Source organism: Myxine glutinosa, chromosome 14 (genome assembly GCF_964187855.1).
Source record: "Myxine glutinosa chromosome 14, kmMyxGlut1.1, whole genome shotgun sequence".
In the NCBI taxonomy this organism is placed as follows: domain Eukaryota; kingdom Metazoa; phylum Chordata; class Myxini; order Myxiniformes; family Myxinidae; genus Myxine; species Myxine glutinosa.
In genome coordinates, this window is record NC_136274.1 from 10,546,847 (window position 1) to 10,560,851 (window position 14,005).

Sequence of the window (14,005 nt, forward strand, 5' to 3'; positions counted from 1 at the left end):
CTTTCGCTATCTGCTTTGCAATCCTGATACCGCTCTCTGACCCTCTTCCAAATCCAAGCGTTCCCCGAACATTTTCCTCCATGCCTCCTGCACCTTTGCTGCCTTCCATATATATATATATATATGTGTGTGTATATACTGTTCATGACAAAAGACATTCTCAAGACAAATTTGACGAGTCCAGACACAGCAAGGTGTGTCTCCCTCCCGAAAGGAAAACATTTCACGACTCCCTGCAAGCCAACTTTTCAATAAGCAGAATGCCCAAATGTCTTGTCGCGTTGCCAGTGCACTGTGAGAAGCAAATATTTTGTTGGAACCTTTTCTTTTAAAAGTAATAAAAATAAGATTAAACATGTCTGTTAGAATTGTGTGCGAGTCCAAATGGCCATTATAAAACACTCGAATTTGGGTGCATGGAGTTCAATTGGGTCATGGTAAATAATTCGATCCATCCCAAGCTGCTCTACTCTCATGTTTGGCTCTCCGTGTGATGTCTGGTTCATCTTAGAACCATTTCGATTGGCATTTCAGCAATATAAAATGTTAGGTGGGACAGAATCAAATTCAGAATAAAAGACAAATGTTTTGTTGAACATGCCCAATCCCCTCTCGTTCAGTTCAACGCTTCCTTTGCTCTAAAGGAGACGTTTCAGGAGCATCACATCACTATGAATGAGCACGTGATAAAATCATCGACTTTGTGAGACAATCGGCAATGTCCACCACCGCCCCATCACTTGTCTGCCTTTAAATCGACTGCGCCCAGCTTTGTGCCAAGGTGGTACCGTCACACCCCATATTGTTTTCAATGTTTATTTTGCAAGCAGTGTACAAGCAGATCTGATCAAAGGTTTCCATTTTGCAATGTCAAATCATTTATGCTATATGACCAATCTGAGTGTGCTTTGTGCATATAAGTGGTACTTTAAAATTTTTTAATAACTGGTTACTCTGAGTTATATATAGTTTGTTATATTGCGTTGTATAGTTTGAAGTCAGCTGTGAGCATCTCGTTCCTAAAGCATGTTGAACCGAAGGTGGACGGAAGTTATGTTTTCATGCCCATCTGTTTGTCTGCGAGCCAGATATCTCAAAATGGTGTGGACGGATTCGGACGAAACTTGGCGGACAGGTTGGGTGTGTGACAAGGAATAATTGATTACATTTTGGTGAAGATCCGGATCCGAGAACATTTTTAATATCCAAGTGATTCTTCACCATTGAGAGATGGTGCCAAACAGGATGCGTAGCACGATGTCTCAAAAGGTTAAGGACGAGTTATGACAAAACGAGGTGGATGAGTTGGTTCGGTGACGAGAACAAGCCGATTAGATTTGGGTTCAGGTCTGAATCCAGATGCGGCCTATCATTGGGATACAAAACAAACTGTTCAGCTTGGCCGGGGAGGAGGGGAGGGGGGCGTGCTCTACCGAGTGTCGTTCTAGTTCTTGAATGTGTTGCACCAAAGTTTTTTTGACAATTTTTTAATTGACCATTCAATAAACACGAAAAAGACTAATTTATGAGGAATGATCATCGTGCCAGTTTTCTAATTGAAAAGTTCACGGTAACACAACTTGCTACTTTGGAAACGCAACTTTCTACTTTGGAAGCAACTTGCTACTTTGGAAGCAACTTGCTACTTTGGAAACACAACTTGCTGCTTTCAAAACACAACTTGCTACTTTGGAAACACAACTTGCTGCTTTCAAAACACAACTTTCTACTTCGGAAACACAACTTGCTGCTTTCAAAATACAACTTGCTACTTTGGAAACACAACTTGCTACTTTGGAAGCAACTTGCTACTTTCAAAACACAACTTGCTGCTTTCAAAACACAACTTGCTACTTTGGAAACACAACTTGCTGCTTTCAAAACACAACTTTCTACTTCGGAAACACAACTTGCTGCTTTGGAAGCAACTTGCTACTTTCAAAACACAACTTGCTACTTTGGAAACACAACTTGCTGCTTTCAAAACACAACTTTCTCCTTTGGAAACACAACTTGCTGCTTTCAAAACACAACTTGCTACTTTGGAAACACAACTTGCTACTTTGGAAGCAACTTGCTGCTTTCAAAACACAACTTGCTACTTTGGAAACACAACTTGCTGCTTTCAAAACACAACTTTCTACTTCGGAAACACAACTTGCTGCTTTCAAAACACAACTTGCTGCTTTCAAAACACAACTTGCTACTTTCAAAACACAACTTGCTACTTTGGAAACACAACTTGCTACTTTCACAGGGGACACGCTTCCTCTGTTTCCAAAACAATCCGAGTGATCCTCAGTGGAACAATGAAGTCGGTGTTTGGATGGTGAAACACGATGATGTTATTGAAGCATAACTCTTTATCACAATGCTTCTATTTTTCTTTCTCAGCGCACAATGGCAGCAGGACTTTGGTCACAATGTCAAAGTGACATGATGCTCATGAAATGGCCTCCTAAAAGCCCCCTCCATCACCCAAAAATTGGTAAACTGTAATATATTGGGAGAGGAAATAAGAAAATGAATTTTGTGAAAATAATCTCTTGAGGGTTATGAAAATGTAGTAATTATGTGTGGGTATCAAGGAAAATTCTGCACAAATTCAACCAAACAGCTTCACAAAACATGGATGACAGTATGGCTTATCGTTTTGCTCCTTAAAGGTCCCCTTGTTCAGCTGCTTGGTGCAGAAGGCACAGGTGAAATGCTCAGGGTGGAACTTGTGACCCATCGCTGAGATGCAGCGGCCGGTGATCGGCTTTTGGCAGCCGGCACAGAGCGAGCCGCGGCGGGCGTGGTAATGCAGCTCGCAGTAGGGCTGCGCATCCAGCTCGAAGAAGCAACCGTTTATGAAAGGTGTGTAGCATTCCTGCAGATACAACACGTGATGTTAAACTCAATTACACCTTGAGCTTTAGTCTGAACACTGAAAAGCCTGCATTAGATGAATATTTGAGCTCAGCAAGCATTTGGTCAGGATTTCTGAGGAAAAACACAAAAAGGAAGGTTGGAGGGTGTATGTTGGTAGAGCAGTGGGATTTGATGATGGCATCAAATTGGAAGTAGTTGGAAAATAATCTGTGATTATTTAAAGGATCAATAATATCACTGAAAGAAGGGCACCTGCTAATTATCCACTAACAGAGGTACAAATCTACTGACATGAACAAAATGGATATGATGGACGACAGCGGAGTTTCAGGACAACAAATATGGCACAACGTATCACAATTATAATGGCCAGTCACTTCGTAACAACTAATTAACGATTTTGGTACAAAAGCAAAATAATAAAAAAACAAGTACAGATACATTCAAAGTACACCGCCTCCATGCCAGATAATTAAATATCCTCCAGCGCGGCATTGTCGGGGCACCTCTGCAGCTCATAGAGACTGTATTTGGAAGGAGAGGTGCACAATATTTGATTGATTAATAGCGTAATTAAAATCAATAATAGATCGTCATAAAATATTTTCTTAATCAATTGGCTAATAGCATATTTAAACCACTAGTGCTTCATCCGAAGATGTAACTTTTAGAAATTTAATTAAATAATGCATTAATGAAAAGATTAAATAATTAATTTATTAATCAATAAATAATTAATCGATTAATTGATTCATCAATGAATCAAAATACCCTTTATAGACAAATCACTTGGTCATTGTCATGTCCAAATATCAGCTTGCTAGTTCAAAAGGTGCCTGAGATATTGGCCAGACGAGAAAGAAAATAAATAAATGATTAATAATGAAAAGAAATAAATATTAATCTTAAAAAATTAAATAATTAATCAATTGGCTAGTAGAACACTTAAACCACCACCATTTCATCCGAATCTGTAACTAAAAAAAATAAAAAATTTTTTTAGTCATTAATCGAATAATTAAATAATTAATTGACTAATTGATTAATCAATAAATCAAAAATAGCCTTTACAGCCAAATCACTTGGTCATTGGCATGTCCAAATATCAGCTTCCTAACTCAAAAGGTGCCTGAGTTAATGCCCAGAAGGGAAAGGAAATGCATAAGTACTTAATTAATCGCTAATAATTAAATAACTAATCAATTAATTGATTAATCAAAAAACAAAAAATAGCGTTTTTGACAAAGTAATTGGTCACTATTGTGCCGAAATTTCAGCTTCCTAGCTCAAAGGATGGCTGAATATCGCCTGGACAAACAAACAAGAAAACAAACAAACAAACAAACAAACAACCAGAGTGAAAACTGAGTACTCCCTTTCAGCGTGCGACATTTCCGAGCCCCCTTCGGTGCCCGGCAATGACGATATGCAGCGCCTGGAGATGGCATAGGAAAGGAGCGGTGTACAACAAACAAACAAACAAACAACCAGAGTGAAAACTGAGTACTCCCTTTCAGCGTGCGTCATTTCCGAGCCACCTTCGGTGCCCGGTAATGACATTATGCAGCGCCTGGAGATGGCATAGGAAAGGAGCGGTGTACAACTAGTCAAATCAGCGTGGAGAAGAATCAACAATCCCAGCATCACTAGGCCTACACAGGACAAATAATTCCATTCCAGCTGTGCAGAAAAAGGAAGACTTCGCAGTGGCTGTATTGTGAAGCCAGGGAAATATTTCATTCTCTGTCAATTTCATTTGAAGGAGAGGGACCTCAACACCACTGAATCAGCTTGTTTGCACAGGCCAACTGGCAAGGACTGCAGCGCAATCTGCCCTCTCACACAAGGAATGTGCTGCTGAAACTGATATTAATTCTGCCTGGGAATACTTTAACACAAGCGTGCCCCCTCTCCTGCAATGATGTATTCCATCCCATCTGTGGCTATTATATCCATCCTCTGAGCCCAGGTGCAATGAATTACGTGGCAAGGAAGTTGTGTTAAATCAGCGGACGAAAGACGTTGACGAAAGACGAGTTGTGTTAAAGATGAACCCAAACGAGGACAACTTTCAGTCACTCCATAAGGCTCGCAACAGGCGTGTCTGTCTATCCTTAGACCAGCCGGAAAGCATAATCCTGCAAATCTAATTCAATCCTTGCTCTTCCACGAGCTAAATAAGTCACAGTCTTTCATGAGCCTCCTCTAGAGAGAGGAAAAAAAAAATCAAGGCAAAAAACTTCAACTAACCTCCCTTCCTCATTGTCCTGCTCGCACCTTGTCAAGTCCATATCTGGTATATGCTTCCCCTGCACCTCCTCCCTTACCTCAAACAGCAACACCCAGACTCCGCTCAATATAAGTTACAATGTCTCAATTCAGTGTTTGCATCAAAATATCATGTGTTAAAGTCATCCTCGTCTGTGCCCATCTTGCATTCTCGTACCTGCTGTCAATTGGGCTTCGTGTCTTTCTCACCCAAACAGGAAGAGAAAGTTTGGTCCAGCGCCAATTCTGCATTGACAATGGGTTCGGTGCTTTTGTTCTCAAATCCTGCTCCATTGTTCTTGCTTCTCTTCTCCTCTGTCTGCTCTGTTCAGCCTGTTTTTCTCCTTTGGCCACATCCCATTTACCAGGAAGTCAGCTAAATTAACTCCTATTCACTTGAAGAGAACAAAAGCAGATCCTATCAACAACAGGCCAGTATGATTACTTCATATTACTGTATTAGCAAAGTCATGGAATCCATCATTGTTGCAGACATCGCCTTTCCTCTTTTTAAACAACCTGATGAATGACCAACAGTATGGATTCTGTCCGAGTCAATAAACGATGGACATGCTGCTTATCTCTTAGCAATCAACGCAGGCCCTAAATCTCACGCAAGAGGTCAGGACATCATTGGGCATTCAACAATCAGACATCTACGAGACAAGATTGCTGCCTGTGGGCATACAAGGCAGTCTTCATACTCAGCATTTTAACTTCCTGTACTCACATCAAAAACATGTTGCTTTCAATGAAAATCTTTTCTCTCCTCTCACAGTGGAAGCTGGAATGCCCTAAGGTATAGCATCTTGACTCGGTCTCCTTACTCATATATGTAAATGACTTCTGGAAAATCCTGTCTTCATTTTTGCAGATCATTCACATTGTGCCATGCATTATCCCATCCTATGCATATCCTGTGCCATGCATTTGAGTACCAGTTCACTGGTAATTCCCTGTTTGTCGTTAAAGGCGGCAAAAAGGGTTGGCGTCAGGAAGGGCATCCGGCCGTAAAACATTGCTTCAAAAAGGGGACCAAAAAACAACAACAACCACGGTTCCCGAAAAAGGCCAACCCCCGCTTTGCGGGGAAAAATGGCCTCTAAAGGTGGTATTATTATTATCCCATCCTACAATCAGCATATCAGCAGGAATGGTAAGTTGCTGAGGTATGGATGGGAGATTGCATACTCATGTGTGTGTCATGATTGTGATGCTCATCAGAAGGTCTCATCATAAGGTGAATGTGCTTTCAGTGTTCATTCATCACCTTGCAGGGAACGTCTTGACCCTCCCCAAAACAAACAAAAAAAACTCATACACACACACACACACACACACACACAAACACACACACACACACACACACACACACACACACACACTCACACACACACACACACACAGGATTTGACTTCAGCAAAACACAGCTCTTGACCTCGGGGTAAGTGGCACAACTTCCCAGGGCACTCTGGGTACTGGCGACACCATGTTTGTGACGTTGCTTTTCTTTATACAGTCAGCGCGACAACTAAGGGGAAATTTCCCCACGTGATTTGATTTATCAGGTGAAAAGTGGAGGTATGTTCATGGATGCAGTATCCTTACCACTCTGAAGTCATCAATGTATTACATACTTTTTGGACAGGGTGGAGTGGAAAATCCAGTTATAACAGATTTTTGACGAAACGACCTGTCCATGTAAAGTATCTATTTCTCAAAAGCCTCAACACCATGTGAAAAAAATCAAACAGTATCATAATTAATGCATTTCAATATGATTAATTTATACCCTGGTGTTGGGCTAGCGGCTAGGGTGCTGGCTTAGGATCCTAGGATCCTGGGTTCGAATCCCGGTCGATCGCTGAATTAACGCCAGGGGGGTTGACTCAGCCTGTCATCCTTCCGAGGTCGGCTAATTGAGTACCAGTTCACTGGTAATTCCCTGTTTGTCGTAAAAAGGCGACAAAAAGGGTTGGCGGCAGGAAGGGCATCCGGCCGTAAAACATTGCTTCAAAAAGGGGACCAAAAAAACAACAACAACCACGGTTCCCGAAAAAGGCCAACCCCCGCTTTGCGGGGAAAAATGGCCTCTAAATGTGGTTATTTTTTATATATAACATGGTGCAGAGCATCTTCTCACGCTCATATTGATTTAAGACAAAAAATTGGGGTTTGGGTCATAATTTAATACCAAAGTAGAGCCAAGTCGATGGTGCCACATCCTAAATCCCCACGCTTCCCACCGAAAGCAAAGCTGAAAGATGGCAAAAAGTTCCACGAGGAATGACCCAATATCAAATTTTGAGTTTTTTTTCTTTCCATTTTGACCCCTGTGATCCCAAGTCCCCATACCTGAGGGTGATCATAACTACCAAGTTAGGTGAATTTCTGCCCAACCATTTAAGAGGAGATAACATGATGGACAGACATACAGACGGAGTAGATTTTTTTCAAAAAGCAACGGGATAATTAATTATGTACAAGTATTCCATTTCCAGCCTCCTAATTGCCATCAGCCATATTAATTAACATGTACAAGAGTGGTAGAAATTGTACAATACTTAATCATAGCATATATTATGCGACAGAGACCGGACACTAGAACGACAATGAAACCAACTTTAGAGGCCATTTTCCCCCGCAGAGCAGGGGTTGGCCTTTTTCGGGGACCTTGGTCCCCTTTTTGAAGCATTGTTTTATGGCCGGATGCCCTTCCTGCCGCCAACCCTGTTAGTCGCCTCTTGCGACACACAGGAAATTACCAGTGAACTGGTACTCAATTTGCCGACCTCGGAAGGATGACAGGCTGAGTCAACCCCCCTGGCGTTAATTCAGCGATCGACCAGGATTCAAACCCAGGATCCTCGGATCCCAAGCCAGCACCCTAACCGCTAAGCCAACACCAGGCTTACTAGAACGACAATGAGGTCATATATTGTTTTTGTCATGTACACTAGATCCATTGCATCATCCAGTATGTCCCGTAATACCCCGACACCTACAGTGCACCCTGTGGTGCTTATTGCGTATCAGTGTATTGGCATCATGTGTAACTTACGCGGCACACGAAGCACCCAGGATGCCAAACAGTGTTCAAAGCGGACAAGTAATTTTCCATGATGGGCTGACTGCATCCACTGCACTTTGGAGCGAACATCTCAAAAAAATCCTTTTCGCAGAAAGGTTTGCCATCTTTCTCATGGAAACCTGCAATGAAGTAAAAACGATTGTGCCACACAATTAGAGCTAAGGATGACGCAGAATCATTGTCTATAGTCAGGTTCACTATGTTAACAAATATAATTTCGTTCAAAATTTTGGTAGATTAGAAAAACGATACATTTTTGGAATATTCAGAGCATGAGGAATCCAAAAATTAATGTTTAAATTTGCGTAGACACCTTTGCGAAAATGACACTCAGGACAGTGATGAAGATAGTCAGGTTCACTATGTTAACAAATAAAATTTCTTTCAAAATTTTGGGATTAGGAAACCTGTACATTTTTGGAATCTTCAGAGCATGGAGAATCTGAAAATCAATGTTGGCATTTGCACAGACATCTGCATGGCAGCCATTTTGGATTTTGAAAATGGCCGCCATAAAATACATATTTTGCGCGATCTCGGCTTCTAGTCAACCTAGAGACTTAATTAAATATGCTAATCCTATGTTTTCTGGGTCAAGGAATCCAATAAAGGCCTCAAAATAGTGCTCAGGATTATAGAAAAGCAACAAACAAAGGTAATTGAAAACCATTGTCTTTATATTTGTGATATAACTGTATTACATAATACATGACATTGCAAGTCCTTTGAAGTTATAGGTTGTTATAGGAAGTTATAGGTAGTATCAGATTGAACTATAAGTCCTATACACAGGATCTACGAGGTCTATACCGTTCAGGAATATATGCTTTTACAGATCTTCATCACTGTCCTGAGTGTCATTTTCGCAAAGGTGTCTACGCAAATGTAAACATTTATTTTTGGATTCCTCATGCTCTGAATATTCCAAAAATGTATAGTTTTGCTAATCTACCAAAATTTTGAACGAAAAAACATAGTGAACCTGACTACTAGTTGGGAATACAAATCTTGAGATGCAAAATACAAAACTCCAATGGCTTTATCAACTGAGCTAGAGATCAGATAAAAAAGATCATTCAAGATACCACCGGATACCAACTTATCCATCTTCATCTGGAATTGTTTGAAATACAGTCAGACCCCGACATTTGCGGGTTCCTCATATTCGCGGTTGATAAAATGCGACGTGCTTCGACATTCGCGGCCCTGTGTCCCGTGTATTCACGGTTTTTCGAGGGCTCAAAAACATTCCCGCATGCCCACGAGCTTTCTTGGTACTTTGTTGATTATCCCTTTTCACTTATGGTTATTTCACTCAGATTAATATTGTTAGTATTTTCTGTTCAAGGAAAAAGCCTAGTTCACAGAGACGATCCCAAATTGAGAGGGTGGAACAAGATTATAGATGGGATACGTAGGGAGTGGGGTTGCTTGGTTTCATAAATAATTATTTTATAATTTATTTTTAACTTGGAACTGCGAGTGAATATTTAATTCAGTTTCGTTTTAAGTCGCATGATTCTTTTAGTCCACACGTGATTAATGTGTTAATCTCTCTCTTGTAATATGGTGTAAATCTTGTGTGGATCAGCGAGGCTGGTTCATGGAACGTAAGTAAAAATAAACTTTTATTTTGAATCTAAAATAAAATGAAATTCTAACACAGGGCTGTGATACCAGTACGTTTAAAATTATGCAATTTCAACTCAACATCTATCTTCGTAATATAACATCGATCTGGATCAAGACGCGCTTTGGTGACCACACGAGATGGAAGCATAAATGGTTAGTTTTCGATAAAATAACATGACACTCCCAGCAAAAGAGTGAGCTAACCTTTTGGAATTGTGTTTGTCAGCATTTCGTGAAAACTTCAATCAAATTTTAACATTTTCCCTTATGAAACAACATCTCCCACCATCCGTGAACATCACTTCTACAAGCATCTTCCATGTGTCACTACACATAAACCATTTCCCACCAGATGGGCACATAACAGTTCGATCAGCATCTTCCACACGTCACGCATAAAACAGCTGATGTGCGTGTAAACCATCCCCCACCATGCCATTCGACATTTGCCATTTTTCGCGGGCGTATTCGTGGTTCGCTTCGACAATCGCGGCACAGTGCTTCGTGTATTTGCAGTTTTTCACATGATATTTGATTTTCCCTTATGAATCACGAACTGCTGGGAACCTATCGCCCCTTTTTCCATTGAAACAACGCCACCACATTCGCGCATTAAACATTCACGGCATTCTCCGGGAACATCTCCCCCTGCAAATTTCGGGGTCGGACTGTATATTACTGCGATATATTATTTTGTGAAAAGGAGGTCCATATATATATGTATACACACACACACACACACACACACACACACACACACACACACACACACACACACACACACACACACACACACACACACACACACACTATACTAGCAAAGGTACCCGGAGTTGCTGGGCAATGCAGAGTCTTATAACGGAATGCTTTAGTTAAAAACGCACAAATTGTTCCGATCACCCAAGATCATAACAACTTAATTAAATGAGATATTCGATATCTGTTTTGTTGTCAGACAACCAGAACACACTCTCTAAACAACTATGTAGGTATACGGATCAAAATCACTTGTTTTAAATTTTTCGCAGGGTGTATATTTGGAGAAGTTAGCAAAGGTGGTAACCTTTTTTCTACAAAATCTTGTTTCACCCTTGAGAGTTTTGTCATTAGAGGAGCATTAAAATGTCCTTTAAATCAATGCATAGGTTGTGTTTGTACAATTTTCGATTTTTGAACAATTAGCGATTAACGCATTTCATCCGGCCGTAAAACATTGCTTCAAAAAGGGGACCAAAAAAACAACAACCACGGTCCTCGAAAAAGGCCAACCCCCGCTTTATGGGGAAACATGGACTCTAAAGGTGTTTTTTTTTTTTTTTAGCAATTAGCGCATTTGAGAGGTCACGTTTTTTTTTTGTATACTGAATCGAGGCTCGTGAAAGAGTTTTTTTTTTTTTTTGTATACTGAATCGAGGCTCGTGAAAGAGCTAACATTTACTTCACAAACAAATCAACCAGACAAACAAAATATATAACTAGAACGGGCACTCGGTAGAGCGCATACCTTCGCCGCAGCTACTGTTCTGTACTTGGCATGGGAGTGTAGGGAACAGAACAACAAAAATACGATTTTGACCTTTTCGTGACCTTGACCTTTGACCCGATTGCTCCCAAAATCTAATCAAATGTGTCCCGTATAATAACCAATCATCCCACCAAATTTCATGCAATTCGGTTGAATACTTTTTGAGTTATGCGAATAACATACACACACACACACAGACATACAAATAAATACACAGCGATCAAAACATAACCTTCCGCTTTTGCGAAGGTAAAAAGAGGGAGTGGAAAACAAGATGGGGAGAGAAGGGGAAGCACACAAACACAACATTTGAGAGCAGGGAGATGTGTGGAAGGGAGAGGGCTTGGGGGGAGGAAGCGTGGGAAGGGGGGGGGGGGGGAGGGGAAGTATAAAACACAAGGACACCAAGGACTTCCAGGACAGAAGTTGGTATTTCAAAAAAGTGGAATTGGGGTGAAATTAGCAGGGGTAGAAAAGATCAAGGTTTTGGATGGGGGAAGATAAGAGATGGTGGTGAACAGCTGTTTTAAAGACCTGGAGGGTGGAGTGGGATTGAAGAGAGTGAGGGAGTTTGTTCCAGAGGCGGGAGAAAAGAGGAATGAAGGAGTGAAGGTGAGCAGAGAGTCTTGATTTTGGCAGTTTGACCATAAGAGGGTTGCAGGCAGATCTTGTGCGACCTGTAGGAATATTTGCGGGACAGAGCCCAGAGAGAGCTGGGGGGGGCAAGGCCAGAGAGGAGTCGGTAGAAGACGGAAAGACCACCAACCTGCCTGCGGTGAGTGAGTGAGAGGCCCTTGGAGTTAGCTTCATCGCGGGAGATTCCAATGATTCTGAATGCTTTGGTTTCAACAGCGTGAAGACGAGCTAGGTGTGAGGCAGGAGCACCAGCCCAGAGGGGAGAGCAGTATTCCATTGAGCTGCGGATGAAAGCCTTGTATGTGGTGAGGAGCTCCTTTGCTGATCTTACCGATCATTGTAAAGTCCTAATTAACAGTTATTCTTCACATCTAATACCATATTTTACCATCGGACCTCACCATCTCACCAATTACATAAGTGTGCAGGGGGAAATCCCCAAAAAATTTGGGCTTTTTATAAAGCATTGTATATGTGGATCTACCCTTGCGAAGATGGCCACAGGTGGTGGGTGATGGCTTGTGTGTGTATAAGTTATGAATTGTGAGAAATTGACTGGTTGACTATGATGACTATGATGATTAAATGACTGCTCACTCGCCTTTGAGCCATCTCAGCCTGGGTATGAATCCCGACGCAGCTAAAAACTGTCCTCCCGGTGTTTCACAGGCAGGGTGATTCATCATGGTGTGTGCCGTCTGTTGGATGGGCATTACACTAGGCGTCCCATCTGATAACATTATTTGGTGAACGTTAAAGGTCCAATGGTGTCCTTGGCTAAGAGTAGCCAAGCTATCGCCGGCACTCTGGCTAAATTAAAAATTCCTGCCCTGACTACTGCAGGGGGAGGGATGGAAGACCACTCAGCATAACCCTTGCCAGGTAACTATTTTGCCAGAACCAACATTCTGTAACACGGAGTATGGTACATCAGATCAGAACATAATACAAATGTAAATAAACAGGTTTACCTTCCTCTCCAAAAGCGCGGCCACATTGTGCACAAAAGAAATGCTCAGGATGCCATGTCCGGTTCAGAGCGGTTACCACTTTCTGCAACACAGGATTCCACAGCAAGTTGAATTTGCAGCAGGATGATGCGATAGCGATTCATATTGAAGAGAAAGCATCATGCACTGTAAAGTTTGTCCATTTTTGCTACCCTGTTGTGCTCCAGCTCATGCGATCATCTAAATTCCAAATTCCTGATATAAACCTACAAGGGGCATTCATTGTATTAGCTCTACACGTTTCATGGCCGTATCACTAGAAATAAATAATTTATGACCCAACAGGAAAATTATAGGGCAGCCCTCGTATTTTCCTGGCATTTAATATCAACTTAATTACATTAGAAGGCCAAAGCTACTGCCCCTGAATTACAGGATCATGACCATAATAGATCTGCTATGAAAGGTGAGCTTTAAATAAGCTCAACTTCCAGAGCCCACTTGGCACCACAGTAAGCACGATGTCCTTTACAGTATGCACAACATACATCAATGACCGGGCCATTGCAGTAGGCACAACGTGGAGCAAATAGGTTGTGGTAGTCAGTCTGGCAGTATGGTTCTCCATCCTTCTCAAAGAAACTGCGGGAGCCAATTTCCTCCTGGCAGTGTGTGCAGACAAAATGCTCTGGGTGCCATGTTTTCCCCATGGCTGTAACCACCTGCAAAAGACATTTAACATCTCACATACAAATACCATACGGCAACATGTTGACAGCGCTGGTATATCTGACAGATACGTAGTGTGTTCAAAAAGTATCTGACCTTTATTTTTCGTGTGTAAAAAAAAAGAAGCTAGGGAGGCGTTGATTGGTGCACGTATGTAGGCGATCCTAATGCGCACGCGTGAATTTTTTCCCACCTGCAGAAGCTGTCATTCGACGGCAGACCGCCGAGTGAGGACATGTAAGTGAGCGCCGTCGGATTTTCGTTTTTGACAAAATGACGGAAAAACTTGACCAACGCTAC

The 14,005-nt window shown here is 41.6% G+C and overlaps 1 protein-coding gene across 1 annotated transcript in view; it reads right to left on the reverse strand.

The window, feature by feature from the left end:
• Positions 1-800: 800 nt before the first annotated feature.
• LOC137439427 (paxillin-like) overlaps positions 801-14,005 on the reverse strand; it is a 98,473-nt gene continuing 85,268 nt past the window's right edge. Inside the window, exons 7-10 of the mRNA XM_078768219.1 lie at positions 13,525-13,698; positions 12,998-13,079; positions 8,204-8,352; positions 801-2,872 (exon numbers count right to left, since the gene is read on the reverse strand). Coding sequence (XP_078624345.1) covers positions 2,606-2,872; positions 8,204-8,352; positions 12,998-13,079; positions 13,525-13,698 — 672 coding nt within the window. The 3' untranslated portion in view covers positions 801-2,605. The remainder of the gene's footprint in view (positions 2,873-8,203; positions 8,353-12,997; positions 13,080-13,524; positions 13,699-14,005) is intronic.